Source organism: Neoarius graeffei, chromosome 5 (assembly GCF_027579695.1).
Source record: "Neoarius graeffei isolate fNeoGra1 chromosome 5, fNeoGra1.pri, whole genome shotgun sequence".
Taxonomy (NCBI): Eukaryota; Metazoa; Chordata; class Actinopteri; order Siluriformes; family Ariidae; genus Neoarius; species Neoarius graeffei.
The window spans coordinates 112,161,934-112,185,396 of NC_083573.1; the positions used below are offsets into that span (position 1 = coordinate 112,161,934).

Consider the following 23,463-nt stretch of genomic DNA (forward strand, 5'->3'; position numbering starts at 1 on the left):
AAATTTAATCTCACTGCATTTTAACTTATTCTTTACATACATGAGAACTCCCCCTCCCCGCCCCTGTCCTCTATCCTTTCTAAAAGTTGTGTATTCAGGTAATGACACCGCTGCTTCTGGTGAAGCGCTGGTGAGCCACGTTTCAGTCAAACCAATAAAATCAACATTAGAATTACATAATAACTGTTCAATCTGTTCGCGTTTTGGAACCAGGCTGCGAACATTTAGATAGCCCCCAAATAGCCCCCCCTTTTTAAAATCTGGGTCCCATACAGTCCTAGCCTGGTTCAGTGTCCTGAAAAGTTTAAATTGTTTATGCTTTCGGAACACTGGATTACGAGTCTTACATGTCATTGCGGGTAAAAGCTGTTCATCTGTGTGGGATGGTGTGTTGACCTCCTGCCGCGTCCTCGATTCCGAAATCCGGCCAGTTGAGTAGTCAGCCGGGTCGGGCCCAACTGGAACTTCCGCCTCCTCTGAGTCGGCACAGACGGACGGCAGCGACGCAGGAGCACAGACAGTGGGCGACCTCTCCCTCCTCAGCCGGCACTCCTCATCCCCCCGCAACGCCGTGGCCCCTCCAATGGCACTGGAGGCAAGTGTCTCCAGGCTATAGATGGCAGGCATGCATCGCTCTCCCACCGCAGAACCAGTGGAAGTCCATCGAAGCCCTCGCTCCACCGATCCCCCGCCCGAAGCAAAGGTAACTCCGATGGTGCTGGTGTTGATGCGAGGCTGCAGAAGCACTGCTGTTGTGAAAATCCGAGGTTGTAGAAGGCGATGTCCAATCAGCTGGTGTAGTGTAGCTAGTCCCCAAGATGGTGCGGCTGCAGTTGTAGTCAGCCAAACGGAAGACATATGTAAATGTCCTGTAGCCAGGTAATCGTCAAGGCCCCAGTTCTGAGCCCCAGGCTCCTGTGTCAAAATTGGGTGAGCTGGCCACGCCAGTTGCGGTTGTGGCTCCTGCGCTAGCCAGTGCATGCAGGCTTGCACCTGCTGCGGGACCTGATTTACTTGGAAGTTGTCCAGGTGATGGGGGCCTGGGTTTATCTCCACATCGCCAGCCAGCAATACCATGAACGCCAGATGAAAAAGACCCATAGTTTTACTGGCCTGCCTCTTGGGTCATGGGCAGGTGCATTGATATTGAAATTGATACGACTGCAGTGATTGCGGCCTGCCCAAGACCTAAGACTAAAAAGGGGGTAAGGCAGCTCCTGGGGCTGGCTGGTTATTATAGGCAGTTCATGCCTAACTTTTCAGACGTCACTAGCCCACTGACTGACCTCACTAAAAAGGGGGCACCAGATCCGGTACAATGGATGGAGTCATACGAATGGGCTTTTGCTCAGGTAAAAGTGTTTGTGTGGGGGCCTGCTGTTGCATTCTCCTGACTATTTCTCTCCCTTTTGTTTTGCAGACTCATGCATTGGACAGAGGGTTGGGGGCCGTTTTGTCCCAGATGTTGGAGGGGGAGGAGCACCCGGTGCTGTACATTAGCCACAAGCTCTTCATGTGAGAGTCAAAGTACAGCACCATGGAAAAGGATTCCTCACTTTCCAGCACTACCTGCTTGGATGCCCATGCACCCTCTGTTCTGACCATGCCCCGCTCCAGTGGCTCCACCGCATGAAGGATGCCAATGCTCAGATCACTCACTGGTATCTGGCCCTTCAGACCTGTAAATTTGAGGTGGTCCACAGGCCGGGGGCACAGATGGTGGTGGCGGATTACCTCTCCTGCTGGGGGCTGGTCAGCTGCAGGCCGGATGGCTCCCTGGCCTGAATCAGGTGGTGGGGCTATGTGGCAGCAAGGGTGTGATCAAGCATTGGCTGTGAATGGTGATGAGTCAAGTTGAACCAGTAGGTAATGTGTGACGAGGTCCACCTGTGTCTAACCTATCTATTGACCTGCCTAATAACCTGTGTCTCTGTGTCTCTCAGACAGCCAGGAATGAGAGAGAGCTGTGACACCCTGTTGCATGTGTATATGTAGTGTGCCTAGAAATCACTGAAACATATTAATTAAATTTAACCATACCTTGAATTACAGCACCTCCTTCCAGGTCCTCTTTGTCCAGTCACACAAAGTTGTTCCAATAGGTCTCCCACTTCAGGCCCTGTGAAATTTTAGAAACCAGGAACTTGAATGACTCCACACATGACACTGTGCAGTTCATTATGGAGAAGAAGCCTTTATTTGTTTCGAGCACAGTGAAATTCATCCTCTGCATTTAACCCATCTGAAGCAGTGAACACACACATGTACACACAAGTGAGCAATGAGCACACACACATACCCAGAGCAGTGGGCAGCTATGCTATAGCACCTGGGGAGTAGTTGGATCAGTGCCTTGCTCAAGGGCACCTCAGCCTAAGACCACCCCATGTTAACCTAACTGCATGTCTTTGTACTGTGGGGGAAACTGGAGCACCCAGAGGAAACCTACGCAGACACAGGGAGAACATGCAAACTCCACACAGAAAGGCCCCTGTCAGCCGCTGGGCCCGAACGCCAAATTTTCTTGCTGTGAGGCAACAGCGCTAACCACTACACCACCATACTGCCCAAATGGCTCTTTCTGAAGTCCACCATCATCTCTACTGTTTTAAGCATGTTCAGCTGCAGGTTGTTTTGTCTGCACCAGAGAGCTAACTATTCAACCTCACATGTGTAAGCAGATTAATCACCATCCTGGATGGGACAAATGACTGTAATGTCATCTGGGAACTTCTGGAGTTTGATAGAAGGGTCTGTAGTGCTATAGTCATTTGAATACAGGGAAAAGAGCAGTGATGACAGCACACATCACTGGGGTCCAGATGTGAATTTCCCCAGCCTTATCTGCTGCTCATCTGCTAATGGATACAGGAAGGAATGCTTTTTTTAATCCCTGAAGTTGAAGTGTTTGAACTTTAGTACTATAGATTCTACATACTGCTGTTGGATTCTCCATTCCGATTCTCCATTCAGAAGGTGTTGACTAAATTTCAATAACAGCAGCTCTGACAGTGATGTACAGTGGTGCTTGAAAGTTTGTGAACCCTTTAGAATGTTCTATATTTCTGCATAAATATGACCTAAAACATCATCAGATTTTCACAGAAGTCCTAAAGGTAGATAAAGAGAACCCAGTTAAACAAATGAGACTAAAACATAATACTTGGTCATTTATTTCTCATCTCATCTCATTATCTCTAGCCGCTTTATCCTGTTCTACAGGGTCGCAGGCAAGCTGGAGCCTATCCCAGCTGACTACGGGCGAAAGGCGGGGTACACCCTGGACAAGTCGCCAGGTCATCACAGGGCTGACACATAGACACAGACAACCATTCACACTCACATTCACACCTACGGTCAATTTAGAGTCACCAGTTAACCTAACCTGCATGTCTTTGGACTGTGGGGGAAACCGGAGCACCTGGAGGAAACCCATGCGGACACGGGGAGAACATGCAAACTCCACACAGAAAGGCCCTCGCCAGCCACGGGGCTCGAACCCGGACCTTCTTGCTGTGAGGTGACAGCGCTAACCACTACACCACCGTGCTGCCGGTCATTTATTTATTAAGGAAAATCATCCAATATTACATATCTGTGAGTGGCAAAAGTCAAGTCAAGTTTATTTGTATAGCACTTTTAACAATAAACATTGTCGCAAAGCAGCTTTACACAATTTGAACGACTTAAAACATGAGCTAATTTTATCCCTAATCTATCCCCAATGAGCAAGCCTGTGGCAAAAGTGGCAAGGAAAAACTCCCTCAGACGACGACATGAGGAAGAAACCTCAAGAGGAACCAGGCTCAAAAGGATGTGAACCTCTAGGATTAGCAGTTAATTTGAAGATGAAATTAGAGTCAGGTGTTTTCAGTCAATGGGATGACAAGCAGGTGTGAGTGGGCACCCTGTTTTATTTAAAGAACAGGGATCTATTAAAGTCTGATCTTCACAACACATGTTTGTGGAAGTGTATCATGGCACGAACAAAGGAGATTTCTGAGGACCTCAGAAAAAGCGTTGTTGATGCTCAAGCGTTGATGAGGCTGGAAAAGATTACAAAACCATCTCTAAAGAGTTTGGACTCCACCAATCCACAGTAAGACAGATTGTGTACAAATGGAGGAAATTCAAGACCATTGTTACCCTCCCCAGGAGTGGTCGACCAACAAAGATCACTCCAAGAGCAAGGCGTGTAATAGTCAGTGAGGTCACAAAGGACCCCAGGGTAACTTCTAAGCAAATGTAGGCCTCTCTCACATTGGCTAATGTTAATGTTCATGAGTCCACCATCAGGAAAACACTGAACAACAATGGCATGCATGGCAGGGTTGCAAGGAGAAAACTACTGCTCTCCAAAAAGAACATTGCTGCTCATCTGCAGTTTGCTAAAGATCACATGGACAAGCCAGAAGGCTATTGGAAAAATGTTTTGTGGATGGATGAGAACAAAATAGTTCATTTTGGTTTAAATGAGAAGCGTTATGTTTGGAGAAAGGAAAACACTGCATTCCAGCATAAGAACCTTATCCCATCTGTGAAACATGGTGGTGGTATCATGGTTTGGGCCTGTTTTACTGCATCTGGGCCAGGACAGCTTGCCATCATTGATGGAACAATGAATTCTGAATTATACCGGCGAATTCTAAAGGAAAATGTCAGGCCATCTGTCCATGAACTGAATCTCAAGAGAAGGTGGGTCAAACAGCAAGACAACGACCCTAAGCACACAAGTCATTCTACCAAAGAATGGTTAAAGAAGAATAAAGTTAATGTTTTGGAATGGCCAAGTCAAAATCCTGACCTTAATCCAATCGAAATGTTGTGGAAGGACCTGAAGCGAGCAGTTCATGTGAGGAAATCCACCAACATCCCAGAGTTGAAGCTGTTCTGTACGGAGGAACGGGCTAAAATTCCTCCAAGCCGGTGTGCAGGACTGATCAACAGTTACTGGATCATTGGATACTTGTAGTTGCAGTTATTGCTGCACAAGGGGGTCACACCAGATACTGAAAGCAAAGGTTCACATACTTTTGCCACTCACACATATGTAATATTGGCTCATTTTCCTCAATAAATAAATGACCAATTATAATATTTTTGTCTCATTTGTTTAACTGGGTTCTCTTTATCTACTTTTAGGACTTGTGTGAAAATCGGATGATGTTTTAGGTCATATTTATGCAGAAATATAGAAAATTCTAAAGGGTTCACAAACTTTCAAGCACCACTGTACATCCACCTCCCTCGCGCATCTGACATGTTGTGTAGGCCACAGTATTAAAATATGAACTAGACCTCAACTTACAGCAAATTAAGCAAAAAATAAATGTAAAAAGAGAATAAGGGAAAATCAAAATGCAAAGAAAATCTAACTGCATGTAGTTAACAATATAATCATGCCACACAGTATCTCCTGAGATGCTTTTGATTACTGCTTTTTACCTTCTAACTCCGACATTTACTACTTTATGACACTAGTGTGTATGAAGCAAGTTCACTGTTTAGAAAAGGTTTAAAATTATAAAAAAATATCATGGACTGTCCCACTGCTCTCCAAAGCATTTAAACGTTTGTAAATGCTACCCCTCTACAAATATTTAAAAACATTTAGCATTTAATGATTTTCAAGGAAATGTGACTCAGCAGATGAAGTTCAAACAAAATGTCATAAAACTCAGTAAAGCCATAAAATCTAGAAATCAGCTGAGAAAGCTGTTCGTTTGCCTCAATTTGATCCTGACCTCTTTATGAACTGTATTAGCTATTTCTCAACAGTGTGTTACTCATCATTTGTCCACTATAAACAAATCTGTGTGTCAGGTGGTTGCAGAGAGGACTAGCTTATCTAAATGAGTGAAAGTTAAAGGGGCCAGCTCACTCTTCCTATCATAGAATCCTCTGCGCCAAGTAGCGAGTCACCAATTTCACATCCATGGATATGCCACTGACTGAAAAATAATCTGCAACAATTCAGTGTTGCCCCAAGCCATAGATTATAAATTATAATGAAAAATTGAAGACAATTTGTCAAAGTAATTATATTTTAAATTCTTTTGACTGATCCATTCTGTTTTCATATGGTTAGTCCATTGTAATGGACCAGAACAGGCCTCAGCCGTCTCATGGACAGCCACAAAGGAAAGAAAATATCGGGCATATTCTGTTCAAAGCTTCCATGTATGATATGTAGATAAAGAAAAAGTTTGAGGTGACTTTCAAAGGGATCACTGTAAATCAACAGTGAATTTGCAGAGGTTTTGCTGCACAGACAGCTAGCAGAGTAACGGTTATGTGCTTTCAAACAAAGACATCAAACTGGATTCTGGGAAGGGTGACTTGGCCCCTTTAAAGCTGAAAATCATTCAGTGCTGGACACAGGAATTGTACATAGCTTTCGTCATGAGCAGATTTAGTTCTACCATTGTAGGTGTAAGAAAGTAAGTAAGTAAATAAATACATATAATTGTGACACTAGGGGAGGGTGTAATATCCATCCATCCATCCATCCATCCGTTATCTGTAGCCGCTTATCTTGTGCAGGGTCACAGGTAAGCTGTAGCCTACCCCAGCTGACTATGGGCGAGAGGCAGGGTACACCCTGGACAACTCGGCAGATCATCGCAGGGCTGACACATAGATACAAACAACCATTCACACTCACATGCACACCTCTGGTCAACTTAGAGCCACCAATTATCCTAACCTGCATGCGTCTGAATTGTGGGGGAAACTGGAGCACCCAGAGGAAACCTACACAGACATGGGGAGAACATACAAACTCCATGTTTAAGATATGGTGTTTCATAATAGCAATATTATGCATACTTGTGTGAGACTGGGAGTTGTGTGTGAACATATTCACAGAAAGCTGTGAATATAGTGACAGTTCCTGTTCCAGGCAGCAGAGGGCAGTCACACACCATGCACACATTACTAAATTATCTTCTCTAATCTTCATCACACGTGTACACAATGGAGATCTGTGTCACCATTCAATTCAGTTCATTTCAATTTTGATGTTTTATTGTTAGAGCTATTCTCTATTCTATAGTTGTCTCTCTCTGTTCTCACCTGTCTCTCTGTAACACAGGGTTCACTGAGGCAAAATAAGTGTCCATATTGGCAGAAATGTCAGGGTCAAAACAGTCAGGGTTTAGTCAAACCAAAAAACCTTGAAATGACAACCAATTTCAAAAACACAATCCAAAGCATACTCAGAAAAGAGGATAAGTTCAAAAGATCAGAATTCAGAGCACACATCAAACCAATCCACCTAATTGTGCAATGCAGAAGTAAGTCACAGCGTATATTTCTTCTTTTTGTGCAAGATGTCTGGTTCGATTCTTAAGCGCTTGCTGGCAGAAGTAGGAAAGTAACAAAGGCACCGTGAGTTCTTGCTGTTATTTGTAATGATTATGCTGTTTATTTATTTACTTTTTTTCTGTTAAGGATATCTGTGTGTGGGAACACATGAATACCTAACTCGTGTCTGTTGTCATTCCTTAATATCTTACACCTTAATATAAATTGTTCATTCATTGCAATAACTCAGTATTTTATGTTTGAATACCTAAGGACATTTTCAAGTATTTTTGCACTTTATATAATTAGGAAATCTACTTTTATTCAGGTACTTTTTTTGTATCATGTTAGTTGTTAATTCTGAACTATAAGTATAGCTATGTGACTCTACAAGCTACAGTTATGAACAGAAGTAGCAAAAGTTAGCTTGCTAGCTACCCACTCTTTTTGTTTATGAGAAAATAAATGATTTATGAAATAACTGAATCCATGGTTGCACCAGCTGCTGCTGTTTAGTGACAGTGAACATCACTGAGGTATCAAATTAGCTAATCTAACATCTTACTACATTCACATGCAGTTTAACTTACATTTATGCTTTGATAGCTTCCTGGCAAGATGCCACCTCTGAGTTTTCACTGGAGCACAAATACTTCTCTGGATATGGAGCTCCTCTGTAGGGCTTCTGTCCAAGTGAAACTAGTGAGTGTATGGTCACTTTGTTGCTTTCTGTAGACTCAAAGCTTTTAACCAAAACCAAAGAGCTTCTTCATTTTGGGCAGGTGCCTGGAGATCCTTTGGCATCTCACATCCACCTTCCTCTCTGGTGCACAGTTTATGGTCAAAAGACAACTACTATAAGGCTGCTGGGCCATAGAAGGTTCATGCTGCACGCTGCATGCTGCACACTACACGCTACACGCGTGTAAAGAAAAGTGGACAAACGTAGCATGACTTGCTCTGGGCCATAGAACGGCGTTCACGTTGCACGCTGCACGCTGCACACTTCACGCGTGAAGCGTGAAATGAACATGCACACTTTTTTCTAGGCGTGAAGATGGAAATTCCAGTCAATGCATGCGGTCACCACCGCGCCAGCCAATCAGAACGGGTCTAGGGAGATAACTCTATGCTTTCAGGGGAAAACTTCAGAAAAAATATAATTGAATGGTATAATTGAAAAATAGTTCTTCATCGGGATTGTCAAGCAGATTATAGAATGTTCGGTGAAATTCACCACGGGTTTCTCTCAGAAGGAAGTGTTCTCGGCTCCAAATTCTGTTCCTTTTTCTCTTCCTCCGTCTCAGTAAAAGCAGAATGAGGCAATCGTCGTCATCCGAAGAGTCCATATTGTTGGTTCCTCGGTCAAAGTAGAACAGACGCAACACGTGAACATCCAAGCATGAAGTTTAATGGCCCAGGGTCCGGTTCTTCACGTGAACGTGTAGCGTGTAGCGTGCAGCATGCAGCGTGCAGCGTGAACCTTCTATGGCCCAGCAGCCTAAGAAAACCTTCCATTCATGCCAGTTTTTAAAGCAACCTCAAATTGCAATAGCAATACCAGTTTTCTGGTATTTCCATAACTATGAGCAATAACTATGAGACATTAAATGGCAGTGTTGATAGATGCTGTGATGAATACAAACTAGTCAACTGAAATAATCAGAAACAGATAACCGGAAGTCTTACTCAAAAGTTATAGAGAACTGGAGACAAGGGGCTTGACTTGGGAGACATGGAAAGTTGGGTGAATACGGCGCATGGTTTTGGGCAGATACAGTCTTACAGAGCAGGGATTAATTACCTTGGAGACGGGAAAAGGCCCAATGAACCTGGGAGCCAATTTGCGGGACACCATCTTGAGGGGCAGGTGGTGAGTGGAGAGCATCACCTGCTGCCCCACCCGATAGATAGGAGCTGCTGAGTGGTGCTTGTCGGCTTGCTCCTTAAACATCTTGACAGAATGTAGGAGCTTGTTCCTGGTCAATGCCCACATTCTCCTGCAGCGGCGCACAAACACCTGGGCAGAGGGCATGGCGACTTCTTCTTCTTGGACAGGGAAGAGTGGTGGCTGGTAACCCAGAGAGCACTGGAAGGGGGAAAAGACCTGTAGCAGAGGTGGGTAAGGAGTTGTGAGCGTACTCTATCCAAGGAAGGGTCTTGCTCCAGGAGGCCGCATCCTTGGACACCATGCACCTGAGGGCCACTTCCAGCTCCTGGTTGGCCCGTTCCATCTGTCCATTGGTCTGAGGGTGGAAACCTGAAGACAGACTGTGAGAAGCACCAATGAGTTTACAGAAGGCTTTCCAGAATTGGGCAGAGAACTGGGGTCCGCGGTCTGGCACGATGTCTGAGGGGAGTCCGTATAGATGAAAAATGTGGAGTATCAGCAATTCGGTGGTCTCTTTGGTGGTTGGAAGCTTGGGCAGAGGGATAAAATGAACAGCTTTAGAAAAATGGTTGACAACAGTGAGGATACAAGTATTGCCACCTGAATCAGGGAGTCCTGTGATGAAATCCAGGGCTATGTGTGACCAGGGCCAGTAGAGAACAGGAAGGGGTAGCAGCAGGCCAGCAGGGGGTCTGTTGCCAGTCTTGTTCTTGGGGCAGATGTCGCAAGCTGCCATGAACCTCTGGATGTCCTCCTTGATGGATGGCCACCAAAAATGTTGTCGGATGAGTGCCAGAGTCCGGGCTGCTCCTGGGTGGCATGCCATTCTGGAACCATGACCCCACTGCAACACCTGTGCCTGCACAGAAACAGGAACAAAAAGATGGTTAGGAGGTGCATTACTGGGCCCTGGGTCCTGCTCATGGGCCTTCTGGACCAGCGTTTCCACCTCTAACAGAGCGGCCCCCACCAGGCACCGTGGAGGAAGGATGGTCTCAGGGGAGGTCGATTCTTCCTGGAGGGGAGAGAACATTCTGGACAAGGCATTGGCCTTACCATTCTTGGAGCCTGGGTGGAAGGAAAGTGTGAACTTGAAGCGAGAAAAGAAGAGAGACCATCGGGCCTGGCAAGAATTGAGGCGCTTGGCAGTCCTGAGGTATTTGAGGTTCTTGTGATCTGTCCATACAATGAAGGGAAGGTCTGACCCCTCCAACCAATGTCTCCATTCTTCCAAGGCCAGTTTCATGGCTAAAAGTTCCCTATTGCCAATGTCGTAGTTTCTCTCAGAGGTGGAAAGCTGACGAGAGAAGAAGGAGCAAGGATGAAGCTTGTTGTCACTAGCCGATCTTTGGGACAATATGGCTCTGACCCCTGATTCTGAAGCGTCGACCTCAACCATGAACTGCCGGGACAGATCTGGAATGGTGAGTATGGGTGCTGACGTGATCCTTTGTTTGAGCTTGGAGAATGCCTTCTCAGCCCCTTCCCCCCAGCTGAAAGGGACCTTGGTGGAAGTTAGAGCCGTGAGGGGCCCAGCCACCATACTAAAGTTTCTGATGAATTGCCTGTAGAAATTCGCAAACCCAAGAAACCGCTGGAGTTCTCACCGAGAGGATGGGGTGGGCCAGTCAGCAACTGCCTTGAGTTTCAGGGGGTCCATCTGAATCTGTGCAGGGGAGATAATGAAACCCAGAAAGGAGACAGAGCTTCTATGGAACTCACATTTCTTGGCCTTAACAAAGAATTTATTTTCTAGGAGTTGTTGAAGGACCTGCCTGACGTGGATGCGGTGTTCATCAAGGGAGCGGGAAAATATAAATATATCGTCCAGAAAAACAAAAAGGTGAAGGTAGTCTCTCAGGACATCATTAACGAGGGCCTAGAAAACTGCGGGAGTGTTAGTCAGGCCAAATGGGACCACGAGATATTCATAGTGGCCCGTGGGGGGGTGGAATGCCATCTTCCATTCGTCCCCTTCCTTGATTCTCATGAGGTGGTAAGCATTGCCCAGGTCTAGCTTGGTGAAAATCTGGGCTCCCTGGAGTAACTCAAACGCCGTGGTCATGAGAGGTAGGGGATAACGGTTCTTGATGGTGATGTCATTTAGCCCCCGGTAATCAATGCAAGGGCACAAGGATTTGTCCTTCTCCACAAAAAAGAATCCTGCCCCTGCAGGAGAAGAGGAGGGACGAATAATTCCAGCTGCTAAGGACTTGGTAATGTATTTATCCATGGCTTGCCTTTCAGAAGGAGAGACAGAGTAAAGTCGCCCCTTACAGTGGTGCTTGAAAGTTTGTGAACCCTTTAGAATTTTCTATATTTCTGCATAAATATGACCTAAAACATCAGATTTTCACACAAGTCCTAAAAGTAGATAAAGAGAACCCAGTTAAACAAATGAGACAAAAATATTATACTTGGTCATTTATTTATTGAGGAAAATGATCCAATATTACATATCTGTGAGTGGCAAAAGTATGTGAACCTCTAGGATTAGCAGTTAATTTGAAGGTGAAATTAGAGTCAGGTGTTTTCAATCAATGGGATGACAATCAGGTGTGAGTGGGCACCCTGTTTTATTTAAAGAACAGGGATCTATCAAAGTCTGATCTTCACAACACATGTTTGTGGAAGTGTATCATGGCACGAACAAAGGAGATTTCTGAGGACCTCAGAAAAAGCGTTGTTGATGCTCATCAGGCTGGAAAAGGTTACAAAACCATCTCTAAAGAGTTTGGACTCCACCAATCTACAGTCAGACAGATTGTGTACAAATGGAGGAAATTCAAGACCATTGTTACCCTCCCAGGAGTGGTTGACCAACAAAGATCACTCCGAGAGCAAGGCGTGTAATAGTCGGCAAGGTCACAAAGAACCCCAGGGTAACTTCTAAGCAACTGAAGGCCTCTCTCACATTGGCTAATGTTAATGTTCATGAGTCCACCATCAGGAAAACACTGAACAACAATGGTGTGCATGGCAGGGTTGGAAGGAGAAAGCCACTGCTCTCCAAAAAGAACATTGCTGCTCATCTGCAGTTTGCTAAAGATCACATGGACAAGCCAGAAGGCTATTGGAAAAATGTTTTGTGGATGGATGAGACCAAAAAACTTTTTGGTTTAAATGAGAAGCGTTATGTTTGGGGAAAGGAAAACACTGCATTCCAGCATAAGAACCTTATCCCATCTGTGAAACATGGTGGTGGTAGCATCATGGTTTGGGCCTGTTTTGCTGCATCTGGGCCAGGACAGCTTGCCATCATTGATGGAACAATGAATTCTGAATTATACCAGCGAATTCTAAAGGAAAATGTCAGGACATCTGTCCATGAACTGAATCTCAAGAGAAGGTGGGTCATGCAGCAAGACAACGACCCTAAGCACACAAGTCGTTCTACCAAAGAATGGTTAAAGAAGAATAAAGTTCATGTTTTGGAATGGCCAATTCAAAGTCCTGACCTTAATCCAATCGAAATGTTGTGGAAGGACCTGAAGCGAGCAGTTCATATGAGGAAACCCACCAACATCCCAGAGTTGAAGCTGTTCTGTATGGAGGAATGGGCTAAAATTCCTCCAAGCCAGTGTGCAGGACTGATCAACAGTTACCGCAAACTTTTATTTGCAGTTATTGCTGCACAAGGGGATCACACCAGATACTGAAAGCAAAGGTTCACATACTTTTGCCACTCACATATATGTAATATTGGATCATTTTCTTCAATAAATAAATGACCAAGTATAATATTTTTGTCTCATTTGTTTAACTGGGTTCTCTTTATCTACTTTTAGGACTTGTGTGAAAATCTGATGATGTTTTAGGTCATATTTATGCAGAAATATAGAAAATTCTAAAGGGTTCACAAACTTTCAAGCACCACTGTAGGTGGTGCAGTCCCAGGGAGAAGGTCAATTCCACAGTCATAGGGCCTATGGGGAGGAAGGGAAACAGCTTGAGACTTGCTGAACACAGGTTTTGAGTCATTATACTCAGGAGGCATGTTAGAGAGGTCAGGATATTCACGAATAGTGGGCTGGAGCAGCTCAGCATGAGGGAGGGCAGATCTCAGGCATGACAATAAACAGAATTGACTCCATCCTAAAATGGTGTTAGTCCAGTTGACATGGGGGTTATGTAGAATTAGCCAGGGCAGATCAAGAACTATGGGCACATAGGGGTTGCTCATGGCAAAAAACTGCATGGAATCAGAGTGTTTGCCCGAAATTCTTAAGGTGACCAGGGCTGTTTTTATGGGTGATAGTGGTCAGACCAGTACTGTTAAGGGTCAGTACAGTGAGAAATGGGTTCAGAGCCAGTAGTGGGATCCCCAGGCTCTTGGCAGTGGTCAAGCAGATCAGGTTTCTGTCAACCCCTGAATCAATGAGTGCCTGGAGGTCGTGGGGCTGATTGCCATGGATAATGGCCACTGGGAGTAGTGGTCAATTGGTAGGGGGCTGATTCTGGACATTGCCCACCAGGGCCCCTAAATTCACTGGTGGGCTCTTCCTTTTAAAGGGCAAGATTGACAGTAATGCCCCAGCTGTCCGCAATAAAAACATGCTCTCATATCCCGATGGTGCTGTCGTTCCTCAGGTGAGATGCAGACTTGGTCTACCTGCATTGGTTCAGTGGAGGGAATGGGGGGCTGAGGGGGAGCAAGACTAGTCCCAGTTCTTTCTTTCACCTGCTATCTGATCCAGGAGTCAATACAACTGGCGAGGTCCATGGGACCAGGGAGATCAAGTGGCAGTTCTCGTGAGACCAGTTCATCCTTGATGGAGTGCGACAGCCTGTTCAAAAATGCGTCAAACAAGGCACTCTCATTCCAGCCACAAGATGCTGCCAAAGTGCGAAACTCAATAGCATAGTCAAAAGTGGACCGGGCACCCTGCCGCAGCCCCATGATTTATCTTGCTGCCTCTCTGCCAGACAGAGAGCAGTCAAAGGTTCGCCCCATCTCTTCTGTGAAATTCTTGAAGCTGGCACAGCATGGTGCATTGGCATCCCACATCACTGTTCCCCACTCCCTAGCTTTGCCAGTGAGGATAGTGATGGTGTAGGCCACTCAGGAACACTCTGTGGGGAAGGCCAGTGGTTGAAGCTCAAGGGTTAGCGAGCATTGAGATAAGAATGATCGGCAGGTACCTGATTCTCCATCATATGGCTGTGGGGCGGGAAGTCTCAGCTCCTTGAAGAGGGCTGGAGCAGGAGCTGGAGGAGCAGTAGGTGGAGGGGGTGGTGTAGGAGCAGATGTTACTTGAAGCTGTTGTAGCTGAGTGGCAAGAAGATTGAGAGTGTTAGAGATGGCGACAAGGTTTTGGTTCACCTGTTGGATGTCCTGTTGGTGGGTCCCAAGGAGAGCTCCCTGCTTTCGCACTGCTGCTCTTAGCTGGGCGAAATCTGCTGGGTCCATGCTGGCCAGACTGTGCTGTCAGAAATGGCGAGCTGAGGTGTAGTGAGGACCCAAGAGCAGACTCAAGACAGGCAGTGTACAAAAGAAACTTCTTTAATGAAGTGCAGGGCAGAGGTACAATAGGGCTCAGACAAAATCGGTGGTCACAGAACGGGCCAAGAGGTCAAAACACAAGAGCAGGCAGGCACGGTCAGGGACAAAAACAGGACAGAAAAATCTTCACAAAAACTGAAGAAAACAGGGACAAGGGAAACCCAGGCAGAGGGAGCAAAAAACACAATCCAGAGGAACAGGCAGGTAAAATAGGGGCAAACAACTGGACAGAAAACTAGCCAAAAACAAGGAGCAATACAGGCAGGAGGAATCTAGAAGTCACAATATCAAAGGGCTGTAGCGAGGCGAGGAAAGTCTGCAAGAGACAGTCTGGCAACAGGAGTAGCTCCAAACAGCTCTTAAGTAGGCCCTGGATGATGGGAGAGGAGTGGTAGCAGGTGTGGGAGTGCCACTTCAGGGAAGATGGCCTCCAGGAGGGCAGGACTGAATTCCTGTCCCGGATCCAGCCTGGAGCCGGCATGGAAGTCCCACAAACTCAGGCATGGATGGACTGGACCGGACTGTGACACTCTCTAATCAGTCTCTCTGTGTTCTGAACTGTCTGTCCTGACCTGTCTATGTCTTTCCTGGCCTGTCTGAGGGTGGACCTAGGACTAGTGTGAGTGCTGCGGTGAGGCCACTGTGCCACTTCTCATTTTTTCCTCTCTTTTCTATATTTATACATGTATAATTAATATATGTGTTTTTCCCAGGTGCCCCCAATTAGTTGTTGGTTTTTGTGGTTTTAAGGGTTCTTTTTCTTTCCCTCCTATCTGGGCATCTACTCCTTTTTTTTTTTCTGGGAGCACGGCTGTCTCTGGTACAGGGAAACTTGACTCCCTCACTTGGCAACATGTTATATAAAGAGTCACTACCACCAGTGCCGAAGAATGGAGCCTAGCCAGAGGTGAAATTGTTGGACACTTGACACTTGTTGGACACAATATTTTGTCTATTGCTCACATGAACACCACTGTTGTTCTTTTCTGTCATATGGTTACATAGACATTTAGATGGCTAAATGTTTACTTAGATAGCTATAGATAGTTATTTATATACAGTACTGTGCAAAAATCTTATGCACCTTTTTAGAGTATAAACTTTGTTATAAACTTTTATTTTATGACTCCTACATTATGGAACCAATGCAAAAACACTTTAGATTTCCAAACATTAGTTTTCCAGCACAAAATTAAATGTTATAGAACAATTTTTGTATGTTAATAAAGAAAGCAGCATATTACATACAGTGTCTTGCAAAAGTATTCATCCCCCTTGGTGTTTGTCCTGTCTTGTTGCATTACAAGCTGGAATTAAAATTGATTTTTTTTTTTTTTTGGGGGGGGGGGGGGGGTAGCACCATTTGATTTACACAACATGTAACTCAAATGGTGCTAACAAAAAATTGTGGGGATTTACAGTGGAGACTTTGCATTGTTTCATACCAGTAAATTCTTTTGTTAGTGTTTTAAATCCTGAAGTAAACAATGATTGCCTTTTTGATGGCATAAGAAAGACTGCTTTTCATGCATTCATGAAATCTCTAAGACTTTATTTACTGTCTTACAAAAACTGTTTGGATTGCTCAGTGAGAATTGTACAATGGAAACTTGGTTTTAAATACTCAGAAGCACAGGTCCAAATTTCAGCTCATAAATTTTTATTATCAATCAAGCCATAGGTGCTGAAGAAGACAATTGGACTTGCTTAAAATTTTTGTTTCAAGAATGAAATTCACAAATTCAAGAATTTCAAGCAAGTCCAGTTGCCTTCTTTAGCACCTACGGTATGGTTTACAATGACCTGGATGACTGAGAACCTTCACAGACATTATTGATCAAGCCAAAATGGCTATTTACATAAGTCAAAAGAACAAAATGGCTATTTATATAGGTCAAAGGAACTTACTGAATTTATCAATATATGGTATCAAAAATGTGCTTTATGTGTATTGATAGAAAACATTATCAAATTTAATCATCTATTAGAAATACCTCAACTCACTATGTACAACCCAAATTCCAAAAAAGTTAGGATGCTGTGTAAACTGTAAATAAAAACAGAATGTAATAATTTGCAAATCATGGAAAATCTATACTTCATTTAAAATAGAACAAAGACAAGATATCAGATGTTGAAACTGAGAAATTTTATTGTTTTTTGAAAAATATATGCTCATTTTGAATTTGATGTCAGCAACACATTTCAGGAAAGTTGGGACAGGGGCAACAAAAGACTGAAAATGTTGTGTATTGCTAAAAAAACCCCAATTTGGATAATTGTCAACAGGTCAATAAGATGATTGGGTATAAAAAGGAATTGGGGTTGTAAAATGAATGTTTTTTTCCCTCCTTTTTTCTTCCAAAGCACTATGTTTAAGTCCATTGAATGCTTGTGATTTTTAACCATTTGGGGAAAAAAAAATCTTTGAAAAATCAAATAAAATCTCTCTCTCTCTCTCTCTCTCTCTCTCTCTCTCTCTGTGTCTTTGTTGCTGTCTCTCTGTATCTGTACTCTTTCTGTCTTGTTTCTCTCTCATTGATCTTTTACTAAGAGGTTTTATTCAGGTCTGTTGATCTAAAGCAGTGAAGCGTTGCCATGGTGATATATGATCTTCGGGTGACCCTGGTCACCTGTGCAGGAATGTTGGTGCATCATTACACACACACACACACACACACACACACACACACACACACACACACACACACACACAGGATGTTCTAAATTTAATAGTATATAGAATGTATAGACACACTCTAGCCCCCTCCTCCCCAAGAACCACACACATTGTCTTTTTCCCTTTTACACTAGAGTGCATCTTATTGTACATTACTGTATGTTATTATGTTCCGCTTCACCTAAGAACAGAAAGAACCAAGAATGCAGATAAAACTTAAAATATTCCCTAGCCTTCTTTATCATGCTAAAATATTGAAAACACTTTGGTGATTAACCTGCTTTTTAACTGCAGGTGCAGCTTTTGAGAGTCTCCAGCAGGGTCATCAACCAATAGTCCACAGTCCAGATATGGACCCAGAAAGGGATTACTCACAGTCTTATGCATATTGCACAATTTACTGAAAATCTCTGTGTTGCATAATTGATAAATCTTTATGGCATAGAAAGGGGCCGTGTGTCACTGCGCCCAAAATAACTCGAAATAAGCCACAATGTATATCTGTGTGTTTGTGTATCTTGGATTTCATGACAATAATGCAGCTTGAATGGGGACATGTAAACAATGCAGTTGAAAAAACAAGCAGGAGATCTAAGACGCAAGAACTTCTGCAACAGTTGCCAGTATTTAATATGAATGAGGCTGAGAGGAGAATACAACACCACACACAAAGGAGATTGGAACAAAGAAACTGCAGAAGATTACATGGTATTGATATTATGGTATACGCTGGATTTTGTATGCTGATGATGTTGTGTTCTGCAAAACTTTGAAAGAAGCTGAGATACCGCTCACTATAATAAACACGTGTGAACGATTTGGCCTGATGACGTCCTTCAAGAAAACTAAAACCTGTTTTCAATGATGAACAATTGTCAGAGAAAGAAACTAGTACCATATGTAACAAAATCAAGAACATGAGGGAATTTATATACCTGGGTAAATTAATATCAAATGATTTAAACAATTTCTAACAATTTCCCAGCTTGGGATTAATAAAGTAAATCTATCTATCTATCTATCTATCTATCTATCTATCTATCTATCTATCTATCTATCTATCTATCTATCTAAAAGCTATTTCAATAGAACAACAAATATCAAAGGCAAAAGCAAAATTCAGTGAACTCAGATCAGTGCTTACAGACAACAAGGTCAGCATGTGTTAGATCTCACCTGGTATATGGAGTACAAGCTTGGTTTCCAAAAGAAGGGCAGATAAGGAAGATGGAAACATTGGTTTCAATGTTTGAGAATTATGGTGAAATGTGAATGGAGATGATGTCATTTGGAAGAGGGAGAATACCAATTCATGTACTCCAGTGATGACATACAGAACATTGTGAAAACCACACCCTTGTGGAATTTCATCTATGCACAACATCTGAAATATATTGGACATGCTGATCTGAAAACACCAGATACATCAAAAAACTGATGTTTCCCAAACCAACCAGAAAATGTTATCGTAACTAATGGACAAAGATCTCTGAAATAGTACACTTACTGTACTGACTGAACAAGTGAAGAATTTGACAATCAAAAGTGGAGTTTGCTGAGTTAGTTCATCCTCAAATTAACTTGCCTCACTCACTTTAATGAAGTTTCTGGAGGAACCCACAGGACAGAACAGGAGGTAACTAGCTTTATCGTTAGCTTACTGTTGTTTTATGCCATGTGAACAAAATATTTCAAGGGAGATACAACTGACATGATGTACAACAAAAAAAAGTACTGTTTGTGTTTCAGACATTGTTTTGGATTATTGCATAATGCTGTTCATCACTTGTTTAGGTCCAGAAGAGAATTGACTGGTGGAAAACTGTTGTAATTTCTTTGAAAGAACCTATCCCTTTTCCCCAGCCAGATGTGACACTGCCACATGTTGCAGAGGCTGAAGGACTTGCAGTGTGTACAGCCTTGATCCATTATCTTGACCACATGACTGATAATTAATCTACCACAACACAAACCATCACTCAGATCTTTGTGAGGTATTCAATTCAATTTTATTTGTATCACAATTTTAACAATGGACATTTTCACAAAGCAGCTTTATAGAAATATATACATTCCAGATCTTCTTCTTCTTTTGGCTGCTCCCGATCAGGAGTCGCCACAGCGGATCTTTCATCTCCATTGCTCCCGGTCCTCCGCATCCTTCTCTACCACACCTGCCACTTTCATATCCTCTCTCACCATATCCATGTATCTCCTCTTTGGCCTTCCTCGTTTTCATGTGCCTGGCAGCTCCATCCTCAACATTCTCCTTCCAACATGCTCTGCATCTCTTCTCAGGATGTGCCCATACCATCTCAGTCTCATCTCTCTTAGCTTCATTCCCAAGCTCTCCACATGTGCTGTCCCTCTGATGTGCTCGTTCCTTATCCTGTCCAACCTTGTCACTTACTTGTCTCCAATCCATACATCACAGCTGGTCTCACTACTGTCTTATACATTTTACCTTTCACTTTTGCTGGGACTTTCCTATCACAAATGACTCCCAAAATCCTTCTCCAACTGCTCCACCCTGCCTGCACTCTCTTTCTCACCTCACTATTGCAGCCCCCATTTTCCTGCACAGTTGACCCCAGGTACTTGAATTCACCAACTTTCTTTATGTCTACTCCTTGCATCTTCACTACACTCTCATTCCAGGTATATATTTTAAAGATATGAGTTTATAAATTTATTCCAAATAAGCAAGCCTGAGGCAATGGTGGTGAGGAAAAACTCCCTGAGACAACATGAGGAAGAAACCTTGGGAGGAACCAGACTCAAATGGGAACCCATCCTCATTTGGGTGATAACAGATAGCATAATTATTTAAAAAAATACCAAAAATGAATGAAAAATCTCTTCTATAAGTGTGTCCTGTGTGATCAAAAAGTGTAATTTTGTCCTCAGGAAATTCATTATAATTTTGACATGAAGTTGATTTTGTTTGTTATCAACTATTCATTGATGGAGATTTGAGTGCAAAATTATTCATGACAACTTCAGTCCTAAAGTTATCATGGTGATTGTAGTCCTAAACCATCAGAGCAAAACTGTTTGTATTAATTGTCCAGAGCCATCTTCTAAGTGTATCTTTTGACTGTCCATATGAGGGTGTCCTCCACAGGAGCAATGTAATGAGACTCCATCTAGAAGTAGGGCATCAGGTTGGATCAGGCAGGTCCAAAGAGCAGAAGAAGTCAGCATTGCTGATGTCTCAGGATTGACATGTGTCGCTTGACAGAGAGAGAGAAGCACAGACTGTTAGGTATGCTAATTGTGACCTAATGGTTAAGAACAGTGTACATTGTGCACTGAGTACAAGCAAGGACTCCAGCAAGAGTAACTATGGCAGCATAACTAAAAGGGAGAGCCAGAAGGTAACACAGACATGAGGGAGCCATGGGACATAAAGCAGCAGCCACTACACCGTCAACAAACTCGAGTGAACGTGTGAGAGTGGGGGACTGACAGCATCCATACATCCCAGTTTACCAAAACACTCTATGCCTGAGGACCCTCCAGATCTACTCCTTTACCTCATAAAAAACTATTAACAAAAAGTTTGACTAAACAGATATGTTTTCAGCCTAGACTTAAACACTGAGACTGTGTCTGAGTCCTGAACACTACTTGGAAGGCTGTTCCATAACTGTGGGGCTTTGTAAGAAAAGGCTCTGCCCCTGATGTAGCCTTCACTATACAAGGTACCAGCAGATAGCCTGCACCTTTTGATCTAAGTAGGCGTGGTGGATCATAAAATGCCAGAGGTTTACTCAGGTACTGTGGTGTGAGACCATTCAGTGCTTTAAAGATCAATAGTAGTATTTTATAATCAGTGTGAAATTTGATTGTGAGCCACTGCAGTGTGGATAAGACAGGGGTGATGTGGTCATATCTTCTAGTTATAGGAAGGACTCTTGCTGCTGCATTTTGTACTAACTGGAGCTTGTTTGGCTCCTCCTGGAACATCCAGAGAGTAAGGCATTACATTAATACAACCTAGAGGTAACAACCACATGAAATGGTTTTTCTGAATTGTGTAGTGACATTATATTTCTGAGATGAAAGAAAGCTATCCGGGTAATATTATCTACATGAGTTTCAAATGAAAGACTGGAGTCAATGATCAATTCAAGATCTTTTACTGCTGCACGTGAAGAAACAAAAAGGCCATCCAGAGTTACTGTGTAATCAGAAAACCTACTTCTAGCTGCATTTGGTCCAAGTACAAGTACTTCAGTCTTGTCAGAGTTAAGCAGAAGGAAGTTACTAAGCATCCGATGTCCTTTACACATTTCTCAATTTCATTAAACTGGTGCCTCTTGTCTGGCTTTGCTGAAACGTACAACTGTGTGCCATCAGCATAACAGTGGAAACTAATACCATGCTTATGAATAATATCAACCAGATGTAACTGTGGCAGCGGGGGTGTGGCCGAGTGTCAGTCTGTGAATGGAGGGCAGAGTCAGGGAAGGTGAGTGGTCATGTCACTACACCTGTTATCAATTAACGTGTGTTTGTGTGTCTCCTTCAGTGACTGCGCCTGATAAAAGGAGGATGAGAAGGGGAGGATGGTGCCGAGAGCTCGCTTCTAGCCTGTGTGTGTATATGTGTCTGCGTCTGCGAGAGAGAGTGTGTCTAAGTTGTGTGCTGTAAAGCAGCAGTAAAGTCAAGAATGAATCGCAAACAACCGCCTGCCATGCTTCTGTGCTCCACCCACACCAGAGTCTTCCTACAGTGGTGCCGAAACCCGGGACGAGTACAGAAGGGAACAGCCCCATGGAGTCCTCGCTGTTTAAGGAGCTGATCCATGCCCTCACCACAGCCCAGCAGAACCAGCACCAAGCGCTGGTCACCCTCCAGAAGGAGCAGGAGCAACAATTCAAAGCCTTGGTGCTGGCCCAACAGGAGGACCGCCAGGCGTTCCGGCACCTGCTCGCGTCAGCGGGGCCCACGACCGCCACCGGAGCGGACCCTCCCTACCTCACCTTAATGAAGATGGGTCCGCATGATGACCCGGAAGCCTTCGTCGGGCTCATCGAGCAGGCAGCAGAGACGTGGGGTTGGCCGGTGGACCAGCGTGCAGCACGCCTCCTTCCCCTGCTGACAGGTGAGGCACAACTGGCTGCGCTGCAGCTCCCTGCCGACAGCTGGCTCGTCTACGCGGACCTTCGCAGACCCATCCTCCAGTGTGTCAGCCACTCTCCAGAGCAACAACGGCAGTGCTTCCGCTCACTGCGCTTGGAGGAGGTCAGCTGGCCATTTGCGTTCGGGCAGCAACTCCAGGACACCTGCCAGCGGTGGCTGAGGGCAGATGACCGTGATGCCGAGAGAGTGATTGACCGGGTGACACTGTAACAATTCGTCACACGACTTCTAGAAGGAATGGCGGAGTGGGTCCAGTGTCATCGCCCAGCGTTGCTGGACCAGGTAATCAAGCTGGCAGAGGACCACGTGGCGGCAGTTCCGATGGCAGGACAGCATGTCTCTTCTCCTCTCTCTTCTCCTCTCTCTTATCCCTCTGTTTCTCATCCTCACCCCATTCCCCCATGGCGGAGGTGGGGGCTGGCTCCCCCCCAGCCGGCCCGGTGCACCCATGGTGTCCTCCCATTTCCCCCTTCCTTGTCTGTGTCTCCTCCCCCTCAGGTGAGTGATGCCCATAACACCGGTGCAGAGGGAGAGCCTGGGCCGGTGTGCTGGCGCTGCGGGGAGCTGGGACATCTCCAACATAATCCTCATCTCACCCACTCGCTAATTTTGGGGACTGATTGACCAGGGTTTAAGGAATTAATGACGCACATAGTGAAGAGTGGGTCCTGCCGTAATTTAGCTAGGGAAAGCCCTGGAGTAGCATTGGCGGGAGAAGCTGTCACAGACCCATCTACATCAGCACTGCATCAAGGCGACACGTGGAGTGAGGAGTGCCCCACCCCTCCTCCCTCTCTTGGGGATTCCCTCGGGGATTTCCTGTTAGAGCAGTCATAAGACGAGACTCTGCGGCATGCATTTGACCAAGTGAGAGTAATCGATTTCAAAGTCTCCAGCCAAATGCGACACCGGCCTTCCCCTACTTTGCTATTATTA

At 44.4% G+C, this 23,463-nt stretch overlaps 1 protein-coding gene across 1 annotated transcript in view; it reads right to left on the bottom strand.

Annotated features, from left to right (window-relative positions):
* Positions 1 to 22,922, bottom strand: part of LOC132886328 (fibroblast growth factor 21-like) — a 67,438-nt gene extending 44,516 nt beyond the window's left edge. Inside the window, exons 1-4 of the mRNA XM_060920873.1 lie at positions 22,918 to 22,922; positions 22,396 to 22,582; positions 14,339 to 14,465; positions 2,041 to 2,070 (exon numbers count right to left, since the gene is read on the bottom strand). Coding sequence (XP_060776856.1) covers positions 2,041 to 2,070; positions 14,339 to 14,465; positions 22,396 to 22,582; positions 22,918 to 22,922 — 349 coding nt within the window. The remainder of the gene's footprint in view (positions 1 to 2,040; positions 2,071 to 14,338; positions 14,466 to 22,395; positions 22,583 to 22,917) is intronic.
* Between the last annotated feature and the right edge of the window lie 541 nt (positions 22,923 to 23,463).